General features: G+C 32.4%; 1 protein-coding gene and 2 long non-coding RNA genes across 5 annotated transcripts in view; 2 read left to right on the top strand and 1 right to left on the bottom strand.

The window, feature by feature from the left end:
- Positions 1-20: 20 nt before the first annotated feature.
- Positions 21-3772, bottom strand: LOC139813092 (uncharacterized). Its single transcript, XR_011732032.1, has 5 exons — positions 3528-3772; positions 3053-3323; positions 2694-2847; positions 2413-2592; positions 21-594 (listed from the first exon to the last, which is right to left on the bottom strand). It is a non-coding gene; the product is annotated as an uncharacterized lncRNA (long non-coding RNA).
- A 6524-nt stretch (positions 3773-10296) lies between these two features.
- On the top strand, positions 10297-14230 carry LOC139813581 (uncharacterized). Its single transcript, XM_071779163.1, has 3 exons — positions 10297-13070; positions 13148-13300; positions 13446-14230. Exons 1-3 carry the CDS (start codon positions 12989-12991, stop codon positions 13538-13540), a joined length of 330 nt encoding a protein of 109 aa, XP_071635264.1. The 5' UTR covers positions 10297-12988; the 3' UTR covers positions 13541-14230.
- A 3852-nt stretch (positions 14231-18082) lies between these two features.
- The window catches only part of LOC139813155 (uncharacterized), a 29750-nt gene continuing 27467 nt past the window's right edge, over positions 18083-20365 (top strand). For all 3 annotated transcript variants that reach the window (XR_011732054.1, XR_011732053.1, XR_011732055.1), the window contains exons 1-2: positions 18083-18423; positions 19153-19282. This is a non-coding gene — a long non-coding RNA (uncharacterized lncRNA). The remainder of the gene's footprint in view (positions 18424-19152; positions 19283-20365) is intronic.

A 20365-nucleotide genomic window follows, 5' to 3' on the forward strand; every position in this document is an offset into this window, starting at 1 on the left:
TTCTCCAACATTTACCAAAATTTTACAATGTTTTTTTATAAATAAAAATTAAATTGCTTCAATTTTATTGTATATGTACGCAACACCATTAGTAAGTCATAATGTATATACATTTTTTATATTTTCTTAATTTTTTATTTATCTTTCAAATATATTTTATTCTTTCGGTATTATTTCAATTCTACTAAATCCAATTTTTACTATTCATTGTTGCTTGCTTTTATTTTAAGGTTTTTTAGGACATATGTAATATTGTACAATATCTGTAAATATTCTTGAAATTGTCCAGATATCCAGTGTTTTTGATTCTCTACAATAGTGAATTTTTCTTTTTCACAATAAAGTAAAAGTTCTGCATGTTTCACACGTGTTTCGTATTTACGTGCTAGAATTCTACCATTATCTTTGTTTATTATATACTGCTCTTCAGTAAAATAATTAAATTTAACCAGTTTGGATAAATTAACATTCGCTTTTTTGTGAATTTCATGTAACATTATGATTGTAGACTTCTCTAGTTTAGAAATTACTATGGATCGTTTTGTGCACAAGTATACATCATTGGTTTTCCTTTTATATTTTTTTACTGCATTTCTGTGAAATAATGGCGCAATTTTATTAAATTATAAAAATGTTAAAACAATTTATTTTTTATATTTTTGAGTATATTATATAGGGTGATTCAGGACCTTTGCGACAAACTCTGAGGAACGATAGATCTCGCAGAGAGGACCATTTTCTGTGAAGCAATTCATGTTCTCTGACACGTTGTTTAGGAGATACACAACTGCGTAGACAAGTCTTAGGTGACATATATTACAATTATGAAATAAATTATTTTTTTATTGTTTTAAATACACTTGCAGACAGTTTACAGAAGGCGTTCATAGTGTGTACCCTGAACCTGATTGCATTCTGCACTACATTTGGCCGTAACATGACCTCAAATATTCAATAGAGTCTGACAATCAATGTTACGACGGTGACATAAATGCAATCAGGTTCAGGGTAGACACTTTTGAATACCTTCTCTAAACTGTCTGCAAATATATTTGAAACAATAAATGAATAATTTATCTCTTAATTGCAGGGTTGGATAGTAACTAGTTAAATAGTTAAAAGTTAATAACTTTTAACTTAGTTTAGTTAATTTAAAATGTATTAATTTTTAACTTAAACTAGTTATTTTTAAAACACAGAAACTTAAACTTTTTTCCAAAGTTAAAAATTTTTTCATCTCTCTGAACGCCGATATTTTTTTTCTATAAAATCTTGAACATTGGATAATTATTTTTAACATGTAATTATATGTATGTTATTCTCATAGACTTATATAGATACTTTACCATAAGAGGCAACATGGTAACATCAACGGCGCAAACATAAGCCTAGTAAATCTGTCTTTTTTTTTTCCTGATTGCTAATTAGAAAAACACGCTGGTTCTTACGTAAACTGTATCTATATACAGGTAATTTTGCACAACTTTCATAATTGTAAAAGATAAAAATACATTTCTATGTAAAAAATAAACTTTTGTTATTTTATATAAGCTTCACAAAAATAACAAATAAAATAAAAGATTTTACAACAATTAAAATATTTAATTTATTCGATAATTTATATGTTAATTTTATTGTAATTAAATTTAATTAAAAAATACGACATTTTAATATAATATAAATAATGCTTTTAAAAAGTAACTTTTCATGTAACTTAGTTAATTTAACCCGTTGTGGTCACATGGGGTCCAGTGGACCCCAAGCTTTTTTTTTTTATTTTTTTCTTAAAAGTATATTATTTTGAGAGTAAAACGCACAAAGTTTTTTTACTCTATCTCAAAAAATTTTGATGAATATTTTTGTGAAAAAAATCAAATTTCTCGAAAAAAAAAATTTTTTTCTCGCGTTTTTTCAACATAAAAAAATTTTTTAAATTATTGGATTATCAAGAGAAAGTCATAAATTAATTCCAGTTCAAGGTTTGAGTCGATACATCAAAAAAGAACGCAAATGGAAACTGTTGTGGGGTCCATTGGACCCCGTGTGACCACTACGTTATTTTTAGGAGGTGTGACCACAACGGGTTAAATCTTAACGTGACTTTTAACTGAGTTATTTTTTTTTTCATGCGACTTTCAACATAACTAAATTAATTTTTATAAGCCATTATAAACTTTATATTAACTTAGTTTTAAAAAAATTAATTAACTTACCCAATCCTGCATAACTGTGATAAATGTCACCTAAGACCTGTCTGCGTGCGGTCGCATAGCTCCAAAACGACGTGTCAGAAAACATGAGTTGTTTCACAGAAAATGGTCCTCTCTGCGACGTTCCTCACAATTTATCGCAGAGGTCCTGAATCACCCTGTATATTGAGTCTATATTATTTAAAAATATAAATTGATTTACCTGCACAGCATGTAATCCCGTGTGTTAGAAGCTGCGCTGTCCGTCATCATTGACAATTGATTCTTTAGAGCTATATTTTCCGACAGTAAATTAGGTATAGAACGAGGCACATGTTTCGATACTTCAAATTGAAATATATTAGCCAGATCCAAAAGATTATTATACAATCTCTTTTTGAATCTATATAGAACACATTAAACACAAATAACATGTCAAATAACATATATTTATATAATTTTCTTATAATCTTCAATAAGGAAATAAAATTTATCTACTATTACCTTTCTCTGTCAATCTTGAATTTACGTTGAATTTTACATAGATTCTCTACTACCTGTTCTTTTTCATTGATTAAGAATTGACTTCTCATATCCAGTTTCTTTTCCAGAATATGTTGTGTTGATTTGTAATCTTCCAAAACATTAGTTTTAGCACCTTAACATATGAAAATTAGAAAATCCGAAAAACATATTTTTAACATTAAAAGACAAAAAGCTAATAGACAAGAAGAAAAAAGGAGAAAGACAGGGAACGGAAGAAAGGAGGGAGGGAGAGTGATTAGAGAGGGAGATACGAGAGCCATAAAAAATACTACTATGTTAATAAATTCTCAAAATTTGATAAAGTTATGTATACATACGTGCAAACAGGGTATAAAAAGTTCCGGGACGGCATATAATATCTCGAAAAATGTAAGTTTTATACAAAAAAATTTCAGACAACAGTTATTGTAATAGAGTTTAAAGAAGTCTATTATTTTTACTGGCCTTAATCAGCATTTGATCTTGGATGACGTTATCCAAAGTCAGGTTAACCCTTTTCGGTCACACTTCCCGAGAATCCCGTACCAGTCACACTGGGTAAAATACACCCCCAGCGTGTTTGCACGTGTATAAAAAAATGTAGGTGACCTTAAAAAAAAATATCCTGTTGTAGTTTAAGTCTTCCTTAAAAAGACTGTATAGGTTTGATTTGCAAAAAATTAATTTAACATGTGTAAAAAAATTGTTGAAAAAAAGTCGGAAAAGTGACTTTTCACAAAAACTAATGTAACTTTTTCAATTTTTAAGATATTTTAATTTTTCAAACGGTTTTTTCATCCTCAGATGACGCACTTTTCACTGATTATTGCAGTTTATGCGGCCGTTCCAAAAAGTATGTTGATTTTGAGGTATGAAAGTGCGATTTTTTGCGGAAAAAAAATGCCGAGAGAGAACTAACGGGCCGAAAAATATACCACCGACGGGGATCGATACTTGAAGGTCCCAACTACCTGTAGATGGCGGCACAAGGCCCATTTCCATTGGTTTACTGGGTCGTTTTCGAAGTAAAAAAACGCTGGGGTGTATTTTACCCAGTGTGACCGAAAAGGGTCATTTTTAATTTTTTAAATAGGACTCCTTACTTTTTATCGCATATTTTGGTAAATATTTACCCTTACGACCTTCCCCCCCAATGACTTTCTCCTTTACATATATTATAGAGGTTATCCTCCTGAGTAATCTTCAGAAGGTTTCCCTGGCGGAAATATTTCTACAAAATTAAAAAAAAAATAAAAGTACTACAAAAAACTATAAAATATAATTGCCAGAATCTATTAAATTCTACATGAATTTAAGAAGTACTACAAAATCCTACATGAAAATGCTAGAATTGGAACACTTTTGTAAATTTTTGTATATTTTTAGTGCATCTTGATCTACAAATTTTTCGGTAAAACTACGCCAAACTACAACTAATACTGATATTCTACACATTTCTATATCTATTTGAGTACAGTAGACTACAAGAAAATTCTAAAATTAAAACACTAATGCGGAAATTCACCCGACATAAAAAAAAATTATATTTATTTTAAAATTTTATTACTACTTTTTAACTAAATTTGTTTCTTAAGATGCAACCCTATGATTATAAATATTTTCTCGTACTTGAAAAACACACTTACCTTGATGGGATTCGAACTCGAGACCTCGGGGACCTCTGGATCGTGAGCCAACCGTCTTACGTGGTAGACTACTTCTTAATTTGATGTAAGTGTTATACATATTCTACATGTGTCATAACCAGCGCCAATATATAATTTTTCAAAAATTCTTAAGAAACAAATTCAGTTTAAAAAGAGTAATAAAATTTCGAATCGGATATACGAATATAATTTTTATTTCTTAATGTCGGGTGAATGTCAAAAACCAGTGCCGGCTCGTTACAAAATAGGCCTATTGGGCCAACTTCGCGCCGCGCGATTATATAAAAAAAAAAACTTCTTTATTCTAACTTATCTGTAAAATAAAAAGCGAGTCATTATAAAAAAAACCTTACCCAGCACCACATACACACATGTCTAAAACCGCAAAACCCGGAAAAAAAATCTCTTATTTATTCATATTAGTTTATATTAGTAGATACATGATTATATATGATCATATAAGAAATGGAAAATACAATCTTAAACAATATTATATGGCCATATATAAGCATATATGATTATATACTTGGGAAAAAATACCTCTTATTTGTTCATATTAGTAAATATATAATTATATATGGTCATATAAGAAATGGAAATATAATCTTAAACAATATTATATGGCTAAATCTCTTTAAATATAACTTTATATAGTCATATATGGTTTTATATACTAGTATATTATCATGTGTGATCATGTAAAAGTATATTTATAAGGTTAAAGATAATCATATATGAATATATATACTCTATAATCGATCTATCCATATAAATTTGTATAACTGTTATAAATATTCTTCTAATAGTATATTATTTTACTTGACAATATCAAATTAATATAAAATATATTAATTTTAGTTTCAGTTTACACAATTGCGTTTTAAGTCCGACAAAGTCCATATTGGCACTTAGTGTCAATTTAAAAAACTGAAACATGTATTTAATAATAATTGATATTGTGAAATATTATTAAGCATCAAGATCTGCTTCGACCGAAAACGGCACTTCTCATTGCTTATATGTTATTTTAAGTTTTCTTTTTTTTCTAATTTTGCATAAGATACTTAATTTTTTTAACGACATATTAATTAATTTTTTTTGACATATTAATTTTCACTTTCCATGGAAAAGTTGAAGGTTTGGTTGAAGGTCTGTTAATTTTCATGTAAAATTGTAGTATCTTATAAACATCTAAAAACAGCATGTAGATTTTCATGAATTCACGAGTTGCGTAAAAGGCTTAAGGATTTTGTCGTTTTCTGTAGAACCTTGTAGTATTGTATGCAAAATGACAACCATTCACGAATCAGAAATTTATATAGGTAAAAAATTGTACATTTATGTATTTTTCTATTGGACTTTACAACAGACTATACGAAAATAAAAACATAAGTATTTTGACTTCTGCGAATTAAGAAGTTATTAATAATAGATGAATTTTGGAAGATTTGTGTAAAAACTTGTAACATTTAACTAAAAATTACAAATGTTAATTAGCCATAATTGTAATAGATTTTTGAGCTGTACAAACAAATCGGTATTTGTTACTATTCATACAAAATTGTAGTATTTTATGAGAAACAAAAAACTGGATTAGATTCTAATTTGTATAGTTTTACGATATGTAAATTGTGGTAGATTCATTTATAAATAATTGTAGTATTCTACAAGCAAGCAGATGTTTTAATTTTTTAAGATTTTGTTTTTTTTTTAAATTTTTAAAATTTGTAGATCTTTGTACTATTTTTTATAAAACTAGACATCACAGACGCTATTTAGCTTTAATATTACACACAACTGTCAAAATATGGTATGACAGCCGCTCACGAAGTTAGCGCAGCAACAGAATCAATCAGCATCGCGGAAAAGAGCCAACAAAGCAATTCGAGACTTTCGAGAAGACTTCGAGAGATGCGAGTATCGATTTAACATGCCTTTTTTTAGAAAGGATTGTAGTTTTTCATAAAATACTACTTACAATAATTTCTTGATTTGAGAACATTGTAATTTGTGGTACTATTTCGTAGATATTTCTACAAAAAAATAACTATTTCCACAAAAAATTAAATATTTCAACAAAAATGTACAAATTTCTATTTTTAGTAAAATTTTGTAGTTATTCATAGAAATTTTTTCTGCCAGGGTTGTAAGGGTAAATATTTACCCATATTTTTATAGCTTCTCTTGAGATTTTTTCAAAACACTAACTTTGGGTTAAAGCAGGAGCCTCCCCCGGGAAAAAAAGATTATATATAATTATATATATATATATATATAATTATATATAAATATATATGATTATATGTGATTATATATATGAAATTTAGTACTTTATATCAAATTATATGTATATGGGTCCATACATCATTATATTTGTTATGAACGTTCTCGGTAATGTCAGGATCTCGGGGTAGGATACACGACTAACACGACTCGGGTCAGTACAGAGAGAGAATAATCTTTATTATACTTTCGAGGAGACCGATGACCGATAGCTTTCGTGCGCGCTACTACCACAGTGCTACTGTGCTCGCCGGGCGAGCGCTCCCCACTCTTTAGCTCGCGCTTTTTGTTTACACGCGATGCCCCGGGCGCATTTCTTCTATTTTTCCCAGGACAATATATGGGCATATATAATTCCAGATATAACTAGATATCAGATAGAACAAAAGATCATGCACTCACGTATGGATACATATAAGATGATTCATATGGAAGAATATATAATCCTATATAATTATATATATATTATACAGGCGATTAAAATATATTTAAATATATATAATGTTTTATATACAATTTGACATGATTATATGTAAGTTCTTATAATTTATATATAAATTATATATAAAAAGTATTTATCCTACATAGATTATATATAATTATATATAACATATAACCATATATAAACACATGTGCATTATATTAATTTTATAATAATTATAATAATACATGTCGGCTAGTTTCATAGTCTATACAACTATATAATTAATTAAAAATTAATTATGAACTAACAAACGGAAATGAATGCACTACAATAAATCTACAAACAAAATACAATCGATTTCATACCGTATTTAAAAAAAAAAAGTGTCAATCGTCGGCTAACATCATACGAATTCCAAAGCCTTGTAGCTTCAATACTTTTAGGTTAGGTGGCTGTAGAGTTCCTTTATATACTCTATTAGGTGGCTGTTCCATAACTTGCGTATTAGAAAAAGCGTCATGTGAAGGCCTTATTATCACACATAAAATCCCATAACGACGTAAAACGTAAACGTAAGAAAATCGACCGATCCCAATCGAGTATTGTGCTGTCCGTTATCCCAGTAGAGAAAAATACTCGATTGGGATTGATCGATTTTCTCACGCTTACGTTTTACGTTTTTATGGGATTTTATGTGTGAAGGTCTTAATAAGACATCCTTTAGACAACTTTTCGTTTAGTTAAACAATCGACTTTTCATGTAGTCGGAAAGACATTCCGTCATCTTTTAGTTTTATGTGCTGTCTGTGACTATAGTCGTTCTTGTGCCTTTTTTTGTTAAACAGAATAATCATATAAAATATTAAGAAATAATTACCCAAATATTTAATTTGCGAAGTGAGCATGAGTCGCATGTTTTTATATTTTTCTTCTACGTTTATAGCTGTCGCAGTATGAGTGAATTTATCATCAATCCTAGATTTTTCAAGAGTAATCAACTGATGTTTATATTTTTTTATTTTGATAACATAGGAAGTTATTTGTGATTTTAAATTGGATATTTCTTGCGTTTTTTCTTCTTGCAAAGCTTTGATGAAACAATTCATATCTTCTAAGTTACCTTCCAATTCTTCATTCCGTTCTTTTAATCTATTTAAAAATTTTTTAATTAAATATTGAAATAAAAGTATTTTTGCTTTACATTCTAGAATTTTGGATATATAAACTCGATAAAAATTTTTTCAAAAACATGTATAAATATATATTTATACTTATATAAAACATGTGTTCATATATGTTTTCTTTTTCTTGTATAATCACTGATGTTTGTATACATCATATATATACAAGAAAAATAAGAAAAATTTAAAAACAATTAAAAGATTAATTTTTGCATTGTTTTTTTTAAATAAAAAATAAAGTTTGAGGAAACGACAAGAAATTGCCCCTATACAATATCATATACAAGATATCTGGTAATGAGGTGGTAGTGAAGTGAACAGCAAATTCGGTTTTAAAACTTCATTATCAATAAAAATTATTTTTGAATAATAAGAATATATTTTTCTTTATTGAATTATATATATAACTAGCTGGTTACCCGGGCCTCGCCCGGGCGTCGTTTTTCTTCAAACGACTTCATTTGTGTTTCAATATTTTTATTGTGGACAAACATAAGGAGTGTGTCGGGTGGTTGATTTAAAGACGATTTAAAATCGGACCGCATTATAACTGTTTTCCTTGATTGAACATGTAGTAACCGGTCTTTTTCTACTCGAGTTTCACACTATTGAGTCATTTCCGCTTTTCCGATATTTCACTTACCGATCAGTGACTTCATCCCTTGATGGTTCTCCTGGGCGTTTTTTCGAGAATTTCGAGATTGCTCGCTCGCGATGTACACAGAACCTCGATATTTCGCTTACCGATAATTGATTTTCCAAAACATTTTTTAAGTGAAATATCGAGGCTCTATGTACATCGCGAATAAGCAATCTCGAAATTCCTAAAAAGATTCTTTAAGATTCGATCAATTATTTCTCGAAAATAATTTAAAAAATTTTGTTGAAAAATACCGTTTCCAAAAAAGATCGGTAATGAAAAATTATACAGTTTATAGCACTTCCCGAGAAATTCTATCCCTGTTTTATATACAATTCTTTAAGATTCGGTCAATTATTTCCCGAAAAATTGGAAAAATTTCTGATACCGCTTTTCCAAAAGATCGATAACAAAAAATTATACACTCCATGGTACTCCCCAGGAAATTCTACCTCTGTGTTTTGTATACAATTCTTAAAAATTCGGTCAATTTTCTGAAAAATTGGAAAAATTTCGGATACCGGTTCCCAAAAAGATCGGTAATAAAAACTACACTCATAACACTCCCCGGAAAATTCTACCCTTATTTTATATACTTTTAGTAAAAATTCGGTCGAGAATAGTTTAAAAGTGTATAAAGAACAGACATACATACATACAGACATTCTATTTTCTATATATGTTACAGTTAAAACCCGAAATCCGTAAAAACCCGAATTTACTAGTAAATTCTAGTTTTAACTAAGCCCTTTCGGTATAATTCGCGTTCTAACTGAAAGAATTTAGTTCTACTAGAATTGACCGAATGCATTTCAGTTAAAACTAGAATTAACTGACCGCTTTAGTAAATTCGCGTTTTAACTAAAATAATTTAGTTAAAACTAGAATTGACTGATTGCTCTTATAAAGTGAGGCTTACGTGTATGGAGGGGGGGGGTGCAGCGAGTGCTTTAGCCGTCAACCGTTGTTCGTTAAAAAGTTATTAACCAAAAAAGTTTGAAAAATATAGCCATGCAGTTATTTTGAGTATTGAAAGGCATAAATAACTAATATGTATATGAAAATAGTACATGTATAATGAACGAAGGAAGTCATTTAAAGCAGCGATTCGTTAGTATATATTGAACAGTCTTTGTTAAAGCAGATAATAGTTGGTATAGAAAAGTATATATACAATTTTATCTGTTAGAAAGCATAAATATAAAGTATTCTCTGCTTTAACCATAATTGTGTGATAATAATTGCACAATTAAAGATAGTTTACAATTACAATAATACAATTATGGATAAAGCAGAGAATACTTTATATTTATGCTTTCTAACACATAAAATTGTATATATACTTTTCTATACCAACTATTCTCTGCTTTAACAAAGATTGTTCAATATACTAACGATTCGCTGCTTTAAATGACTCCTTCGTTCATACATGTACTATTTCCATTTACATATAGTTATTAATGCCTTTCAATATACTCAAAGTAACTGCTATATTCTTCAAACTTTTTTTGTTAATAACTTTTTAACGAACAACGGCCGACGGCTAAAATCTTTTGATTGTTATTCAAGGTCATGAGCTTGACAATATATGTCAAGGTCAAGGTCATCAAAGGGTGGTTTGTTATTCTAAATAATTACCGCAATAACTTTGCTGGCTATAATATTTTATTATTCAGGTATTGGCCTTTTTAGTCGTATGTCTCCTCCACATTCTACGATCAGTTGAAATTCTTCTGCATTCCCCATCAAGTTCTTTTCCTTTTCCCGGACCAGATATCAGGAAATATCGACGCGATATAAGACAACCTACGCGGGTTTCGCTGACCTTCATTGTTCCCTGAGTGGCCGTTGATTGGCCTTTTTAGTCTAATTTATTGTAAAGTAAAGTATGAAACGCAAATTGCATGCTGCATCTGTAAAAGCAGTCAGGAAGCGTCTTTATACCGAAGAAGTGAGACAGACTTTGGCACAAGTTGATGATGCATTAGAAGTTTTTTAGCTAGGGGACCATAATCAACATTTAAACAGGAATGATTCATCAGTTTATTCAGAGGTAGAGGAGGGTCGAAAACAGCCTTTCCAGTGATGATAATGAATTAGATGATCACAATAATTGCAATGCTACTTTTGAACAAGAATCGGAGGCTGAAGCCGCTGATGTTGATTCAGATGAAGAGTTTGCAATCAATATCCAGGACCAGAATGACATTCCGTCAGCAGAGGATCCTGATAAATACCTGTTAAGGTTTTTGAAGGAATGGGCAATAAGGGGTGTTGCACATAGGAAAGTTGATGAGCTTCTTGCAGGACTAAGACTTCTCCATGGCTCTTTACCGAAGACTCATAAGACTTTACTGCCCCACGCAGAGTTGAATTGCAACGTAATGGTGAAGGTTTAATGTGGTACAAAGGTATCATTACTAATTTAAATCAAAGGGTCACAGATGAGTACTTGCTTGAACACAAAGAAATTATTATTGATGTGAACATTGATGGTTTGGCATTATTTAGCAGCACTGATGATAATTTTTGACCTATACTGGGTTGCCTTATAGGAGAAAGTGTACCATTTATCATGTGTGGCATGGTCTTGGAAAACCAGACAGTATTAATGCTTTTTTAGCGGACTTTATTCAAGAAGTTGATGAATTAGCACTGAATGGTTATAACTTCCATGGCAGCCGCTTTCCCTTTAAAATTAGAAATTACATACTCGATACTGTAGCACGACAATATGTAAAATGTATTTCAAACCACAATAGTACTTATGCATGTGAAAAGTGCACAGTAAGAGGTGCGCGTTTTAGAAATCGTGAAATCTTTCTGGATCTCAATGCACCATTGCGCACAGATGAATCCTTTAGGAGAAAAGATCAGCCTGATCACCATGATGGAGATTCGCCCCTAGAAGCCATGAGAAGTGACAACAATGGAATGGTTTCACAGTTTCGTTTAGATCCAATGCATCTATTATTTGAAGGAGCTTTTAAAAGATGGGTTCAGTATCTCTGTGGATCTCAAGCTATCACATATGGTAAAATTTCAAGGCTAGCATGTTTCAATGTATGTTCTGATATGATTGACATTGCTCCTTGGATTCCCGTGGAATTCAGTCGTAGACCGAGATCTTTGTATTATTAGGTTAAATTCAAAGCAACTGAGTGGAGGCGTCTTATTTTGTATGATGGAGAGCGCATTTTTTGATACAGGATTCATGAAAATACTTACAAGAATTTTCTATTAATTCATTCTGCATCTTATATTCTGTCATCCCCTGAACATGTCTGATGAATGCCGAGAGAATGGGACGATTTTGGATTTTAGTGCCTTTAAGTACGAGTCTTTTATGGCTGTGATTAAACATAACTTGCGTTCAACTTATAAGCCTCTTCAGCAGTTAGCTAACAGAGACATTGAGACAGAGGGGCAACTTATTACAGAGTCAAGGAGGCCAAATCCTAATAGAGTTACATTAAAGAAGCAGTTGTTTAGGAATATTGTTCCAGAAATTCCTGGAGACCGTTATGCACAAATAAATTTGAAGGGTGTAACTCTTAAAACTGATGAAGCTAATTGCTGTTTCTCATCAAAAGACGGAAACATATTTATTTTAACCGAAGTTGTAGTTTCGCCGGATGGTGATGTATTATTAGCAGGTCATAGGTTTCTTTGTAAAGCAGATTACTATGACTACCCACTTCCTTCCTCATCCATTGGAATTTTTAAAGTATCACATGTAGATCCTGTAAAATAAAGCACATGTAGGTTGCAGGATTTTTTTTAAAAATGTGTTATTATCCCTGATGGAGACAGTTTTCTTTGCATTCCTCTCCTTCACAGTGGTCCTCAGTAAATTTTTGGTTAGATCTTGTTTTTAATTTGTGCCCTTGCTTTTGTTTGTCTTTCTTTATGTTAACTTAAAATTTATTTTTTACAGTATTCTGTGGTAGAGTTTGTGTCTGACCCTGGGAATGATGAAGAGGAATACCTTGTGGAAGTTGTACCAACCAAGTAGATTAGCGAGGATAGAGAATTCTGTTATTATCCGCCACATTCCATGAGGGGGATTTTCCCCCCAAATGTACGAAGTTGGTGAGAGTCTAGCGGACTATGACTCGTCCGAGTGGAAACTCCTCCGCATTATATACCATCACAGTTATTGTAGGTGTTTATATCCGTTTTTTTATAATGCAAGTTTGTCTTCTTAATTTAATATATTTTGTGGTCCCTGCATATAGCTACTTTCAATGTTGCCCTAAAAGCTAGAAACAAGGCCGTGAAGGAGGACACAATTGTTGCAACAGATGTTGATACAGACTACACCAAACCACGCAACAGAAAGCCGCCTAAGCTCAGTTTTGAGAAGTCCAAAGTAAAAAATCTAGTAGAAGGTGAGTATCATCTTGTTTTTAAACAATTATCTCCACATTTATTAACTTTGTTTTTTTCATGTAAGCATATTATACACATATATAATATATATATTATGTATGTACATATACATTAAACTACTCCTGCTTTGTTTCTCTCTAATAGGTGTTTGCTTGAAGAAGTTTCCTAAGGTACAGATTTCCGTATTTGAAGACCATATGAAACGATGGTTCAACACTTCCATGCAACGGTCAGACTAGATCAACTAGGTTGGGGGACTACAGTTGTATTTCGACTTTACCGTTTGTGAGCTTCATAAAAGCTTTTGTATATTGAAAACTTGCGTGATTCTCATGAATTCTATTATTTGTCTTTTATTTTTTGGTTTGAGTTGTTTTGCATAGTTTATATATTTATGTGCTTTTGAGGCTATTATTTTTGTTTTGTCTTTGATTTAAAAAAAATTTATAATCTACTGCCATAATTTTGTGAAGTTTATAATGTTTGTTGGCGTTTTTAAGAAAACAATGTTCTTCAAGTTAAAAGAGATCTTCTATGTTATCTCTTGGTTAAAGTAACAAGACTTCTCTATAATGGTCAGATGTTTGAAATGCAAAATATTTATAAGTTGAACTGGCTGTGCTTATGTTTGAGATTAAATCTTTAACTCTCTCTAAGTCTTGTTGACAAATGCTATTTGGAGTACTATATTTTGAGGACTTTTATCAATTTTTTTCTGCATTTTTATATGTCTTTGAGAAGACTAATGCCCGTCCTCAGAATTTATATAAAATATTAATATAGCATTTATATAGTTCATAATGTAGCATATAATATAGTTTCTGATTTAGTTATTATTGATATACTTAGTTTATATAATATATATTTGTTCTTGTGGCTAAACAATGTGTACTACAAAGGCACTGCAATAAAAAAGTAATTATAATTTATTTCTGTATTGTTCCTTCATCTGTGAATTTGCGAAACTGCTTTTCCTAATTAATACTGAATACAAATCAGCGGTGCACTAGTCAAAATGACATCAAAATGACATAAAAATGACGTCAAATTATAGTCATTTTTTTCCCGGTTTGACGTCATTTTGATTTCCGCCGTTTTGACGTCTTTTTGACATCATTTTGACGTTTTCGTGACTTTTTATTCTCCTTGCTTCCTCATTATTACAGATCGCTACCATTGATCCTATAGTTTATTTCATACAGCTTTCTTTATGAGGAAGCTAAACTAATAAATACTAATAATTATGCATCAAATAAAGTACAAGCTTCCTCATAGAGGAGCTTTGTGAGCGAAATAAAATACGAGCAATGGTAGCGTAATGATGAGGAAGCAATGTGCAAGTTTCTAATCTGCACACTTTTTTGAAACAGTAATTATTTTTTTATTTATTAAAATTAATATAATTTTTTACGAAGAAAAAGCCTTATTAGTTAGTGAATTTAATATTTACATTACAATTTACAAATTGGAAGATCGGATTATTTCCTTGATTTTGTATTGTATTACTTTACTTTCTGCCCACTATACGGGGCAGAAAGTACCAATTTTCCTCCCTAGGGAGGAAAGTAATGACTTTCCGCCCGCTATACAGTGTGGAAAGTATCAACTTTCCAGCGTGAAATTGGCCACTTTCGCCCCTTTACAGGCATGGAAAGTCGAACTTTCCGTGGAGGTGTTGTGAAAAGATATTTATACCTCAACATTCAACATTACAACGTCTCAGCAGCGTTGTTTCAACTTTTTGTGCTTTATGGGTATAACGGTGTCCTAATGCGGGGTTTACAATGTGAGTCGTATTGTCGTGAGTCGCAAGAAATTGACCAATCACAGTCGATTATTTCCTCAAATTCGATTGTAATTGGTCCATTTCTTACGACTCACGACTTACGACTCGCATTGTAGACCTCGCATAACTCTTATTATAGGAACTCTATACTGTGAGGACGAGCGTAGCCTAGTAGACAGCGCACTGGTCTATTGAGCCAAAGCTAGTCCTGAGTTCGATCCTCGATAGAGCTAGAAAAATTATATTCGCTCGTTCTCTTCTCGGAAGGCAATGGCAAACCACCGAAGCGTAATATTCTTGCCATGAACACTTGTCTAAAAAAATATAGCCGTTCGGAATCGGCGTTAAACTGTAGGTCCCATATACAATGTGTATAATCTACGTGCGCAACCCTTATGGAAAAATACACTCAACTTTTGGTGTTAACCGTTAAAAAAACAGCAAAGAAAAACCCTTAACCCTTTTTGGTCACACTTCCCGAGAATCCCGTACCAGTCACACTGGGTAAAATACACCCCCAGCGTGTTTGCACGTGTATAAAAAATTGTAGGTGACCTTAAAAAAAAATATCCTGTTGTAGTTTAAGTCTTCCTTAAAAAGACTGTATAGGTTTGATTTGCAAAAAATTAATTTAATATATGCAAAAAAATTGTTGAAAAAAAGTCGGAAAAGTGACCTTTTCACAAAAACTAATGTAACTTTTTCAATTTTTAAGATATTTTAATTTTTCAAACGGTTTTTTCATCCTCAAATGACGCACTTTTCACTGATTATTGCAGTTTATGCGGCCGTTCCAAAAAGTATGTTGATTTTGAGGTATGAAAGTGCGATTTTTTGCGGAAAAAAAATGCCGAGAGAGAACTAACGGGCCGAAAAATATACCACCGACGGGGATCGATACTTGAAGGTCCCAACTACCTGTAGATGGCGGCACAAGGCCCATTTCCATTGGTTTACTGGGTCGTTTTCGAAGTAAAAAAACGCTGGGGTGTATTTTACCCAGTGTGACCGAAAAGGGTTAAAGTTGGGTGTGATTTCGGACCGCCAATTGAAGATTAACCATCATTTGAAGGTTAACCTTCAATTGGCGGTCCGAAATCACACCCAATTTTAAGGGTTTTTCTTTAGATGATGGTTAACTTTCAAGTGATGGTTAACCTTCAAGTGATAGTTAAATTCAATTACCCATACAGCACAGGAACCTTTCAGAGATATTTAAAAAATGTTTCATCTGATGGAGTTGAAACATGTCATAAATATTTCAAAATGTTTCTGCAACATCTCTGAGACAACTCTGGAATAGCAAAATGTCCGCGATTTTCACACTTTTGAAACCTTTCTGAAAGTGTGTTAAAAGATTTCCGAAATATATTGCAGTATTTTTTTTTTCGGGCGGTCACCCATCCAAGTAGTAACCGCACTCAACGTTGCTTGACTTCCATGATCAAACGGGCTAGCCGCTAGTGACGATACTCTGGTTCTGATGCTTAATTTCTTTTAGCTTATGCTCGTATTGTATATAAGCATCTTTAGTGTTCAAAAATTTGAAATTATTTATTAACTGGCAAATATTAAAAACAACACAACAACAATTGATATATTATAAATATTAATATAAAAGATTCGTATATTATTACATAATATAATTTAATAATTAATATCTGAGAAAAGCAAAAAGCCCTACATAAAGCGTGGTTACATCCCTTAGAACCGTTTTAGAGCTGCAATTAAAAATTTCTAAATTCGTCTACTTATACTTCTCCTATATATGTATAAAGTTTCATTAAAAACTCAATTGAAAGGTTTGCAAAATTATATTTTATGAAATGTTTCCGAAATAACATAATTAAAAGTTTTCAAATTTATTGGGTGAGAAAGGTTTCAGAAACAGCTCAATCACTACACACTATGTAAAGTTTATATATATATATATATATATATATATATATATATATATATATATATGTTACGGGCAAAGTCAGCATGGTGTGCAGTGTCGGCATTGCCCGGGCAATGTCAGCATTGCACAACGCGACTGGGCAAAGTAGTTTATTAGCGGACATTGCCCGGTTTGATGTGGGCAAAGTTAACACTGCCCATCCAGCAATGGCAATGTCAGCAACGATTATCACATTGCGGACTTTGCTCGGTTCCAAGTGGGCAATGTCGACAATGCTAAATCTCCGTGGGCTAAGCTGCGCTAAATAAGGGTAATTCTTCAGTTTAGCTACCTCAGCACAGAAATCGATGCAATTAAGCTTAATCGACGCGTTTTTGCATGAAACGAACGAATCTGGCAGAAAAAAGTGTCGCTCTGCCCCGCGACGCGAGATATTAATCGTCAAAGTTGAACCGACGACATGTAGCAACATTGAACGTGCCCTGCGGCCATATGCGCCGCATGCTCAGTGGTCGCACGCGCATGTAAAACTGCGCCAATTTTAAATGAATCAATCGTGCAGAATAACCAAGCATCTCGATTCAAGCAGTTAGGTCTCACGCTGGGAGTTTCATTAGTTTAATTATGCGTGGGAAGCACACACACACACACACACACACACACACACACACACACACACGGGGAGTACGAGAGAGGGGCCTTCGGCCTCCCCCTCCCCCGCACCCACCCCGTCGATAGGCAGCGGCGTGGACCTCGCTTTACAACATAAAGTACATGCTAAGTTGTAAAACGAAATTATAAAGTACATGCATGGGGGAGGGTGCAGGGAAGAAAAGCCTTTCTGTTCACGTGCGCTCACGCATGTAAGCCCCCTTGCACCCTTCCATGCATGTGCTTTATAATTTCGCTTTACAACTTAGCATGTACTTTATGTTGTAAAGCGAGGTCCACGCTGCCTACCGACGGGATGGGTGCAAGGAAGGGGGGGCCGAAGGCCCCCCCTCGCACCCCCCCGTGTGTGTGTGTGTGTGTGTGCTTCCCACGCATAATTAAACTAATGAAACTCCCAGCGTGAGACCTAACTGCTCGAATCGAGATGCTTGGTTATTCTGCACGATGTAACTGTTTAATGATTTTCGTTAAAGCAGGGCACACACACGTGTGTATGCCCTGCTTTAACGAAAATCACAACTTAAGCCTAATTACATCGATTTCTGTGCTGAGGTAGCTAAACTGAAGAATTACCATACATTTAGCGCAGCTTAGCCCACGGAGATTTAGCATTGTCGACATTGCCCACTTTGAACTGAGCAAAGTCCGCAATGTGATAATCGTTGCTGACGTACGGAACGTTACAAAATCCGTGTTTAAAAAAAAAAAAATTGTGTTTTTCGAGTATTTGCTGCAGTAGAAGTTTTTTTTTTCCAAGTATTCTGGTATGTATAATTTACTATTTTTAATATACTTTTGTGCATTCTAACCTCAAAATGATGCTCTGTAGCATACCAGCATAACGTATCCGGTGCATGCATGTTAATATTATTTCAATTTTTGTTATTTATTTATATTATACTAATCAACAACATCCAAAAGAACTATTTTTACTTTAAGATATTTTTTTTTTTTGCGTTATTACGATAAATCAAGCAAGTAACGTTATATCGCTATCGCAAAAAAACGGGTATTTTTATAGTTAAAAAAAATATACTTTTTGGAATGGACCAAAAAACGAATTCAGCCATTTCAAAGAACAACTTTTTAGCTTTCAAACGCGACTTAAAAAATGTCGATATCTTTTTTTTCATAAAGTTATGCAATTTAAAAGAAAAAGTGAATTTTTATGAAAATTTTTTGAGAATGGTTTACATTTTCAAATGTATCTTTGTTTAAACAAGTAATGTAATAAATCTATCAACGCCATTGTATTTTTGAGAAAATTTCCGATCATAAAAAAAAAATTTGTTTTAATTGACAAATTACAGCCCGATATACAGTCAATCAAAGTCGCCGGGTTAGGCTAACCCATGTCCGTATGGAACGTAACTTTTTTATAGTCTGTACCCTGAGGGTTAACATAAAGAAATTGAAAAAAAGTGATTTTTTTAAAAATTCATAATAAATATAAAAAATGAGTTTAAAAAAATTTCAAATACAATTTCTTACAGGAAAAGAGTTGCTCTTTCCGATGGTAACGGTTACAATAGCGTAGGATCAAACCAGATATCCTATTTCACTGATTGAAAGTTGGCAATTTTCAAGTGGCGTTTTCACGTTATTTCAAGGAAAATAAGGGCTGTAAGAGAACAACAGCATGTTTTTCATCAATTTTTATTATAAGCAATCGGTGCAACAATTAACGCGGTGATTGTCGCGGACAAATTTACCGCACAAACCACAACATTGGTTTGTTTTCCTGTCGCTTGTGGAGGGGCAATAGGCGCATCGTTTTCTTTTATCAGATCTATGCTTGAAAATGCGTCAAAACTAAGAAAATTAGGTGATTTTCAAGAAAAAAAAGTTTGGAAAACAATGCATTTTTACTTACGTAAAAGACTCCGTCGGGTCCTTTTCGAACTTTTGAGATTTGTTCTCGCTGGCATCCGGAGACAAATTGACAGACCAAGATGTCCTTGCGCGTGAAGGACCCTCCTACCCTAAAGTTTTTTTACGTACACAATAGATGTCGCCACTGTTCCGGATTCAAAAGATATTCAGGATTGTATTTTTTGGGTGGACGAAAATGACCCGACGTAGTCCTTTGAGGGTTGAGCAAATAAAAGAATTTTTCAAACAAAAGTTCAAATTAATTAATAGAGAAAGATGGTACAATAAAAAATAGGAGTTTTCATTTAAAAAATTTGACTTAGGCCCTATTGGGGTCAATACAGGCCCTGGATCCAAAATCCAATAAGATCGTCTATTGGCCCCTTTCAAACCTTTCAACTTTTATGTGAAACACTTTTCCAATAAACCAAGCCGTCAATTGACACTTAACGAAGATTAACACAATAACATTTAAACGACACCTAACGATAAATAGTCCAGTCAAAATACGATTAGACCTAGAAAAAATTGCAACACAAGGTTTTATTACGTCATTGTGTTCAGAAAAATATACTGAACAACATATTCAAATTCCGCCATTTTCTGCTATCCCTAAGTATGTTTTTTATTAACAATTTATAAACAAATTCGTTTTTCTCCACAAATACGATGAATTTTGAAATTTTTGTAGAGATCAAAGTTGTAGAACAAACAAATATCTACAAAAAATGTTCTTATAAATTTTTTGAAATATCTTATATTATTTGAGATATTTGCAACAAGAGCTACTAGGCTACGCGCGGAGCGGAGCGGGGAGTTCTAACAAGCACACGG

Source organism: Temnothorax longispinosus, chromosome 5 (genome assembly GCF_030848805.1).
Source record: "Temnothorax longispinosus isolate EJ_2023e chromosome 5, Tlon_JGU_v1, whole genome shotgun sequence".
Taxonomy (NCBI): domain Eukaryota; kingdom Metazoa; phylum Arthropoda; class Insecta; order Hymenoptera; family Formicidae; genus Temnothorax; species Temnothorax longispinosus.

Coding starts and splice junctions, on each gene's coding strand:
- LOC139813581 (XM_071779163.1), top strand. CDS start 12,989: ATGTACGAAGTTGGTGAGAGTCTAGCGGACTATGACTCGTCCGAGTGG. Junction 13,071..13,147: donor TATATACCATCACAGTTATT/GTAGGTGTTTAT, acceptor CCCTGCATATAG/CTACTTTCAATGTTGCCCTA. Junction 13,301..13,445: donor AGTAAAAAATCTAGTAGAAG/GTGAGTATCATC, acceptor TCTCTCTAATAG/GTGTTTGCTTGAAGAAGTTT.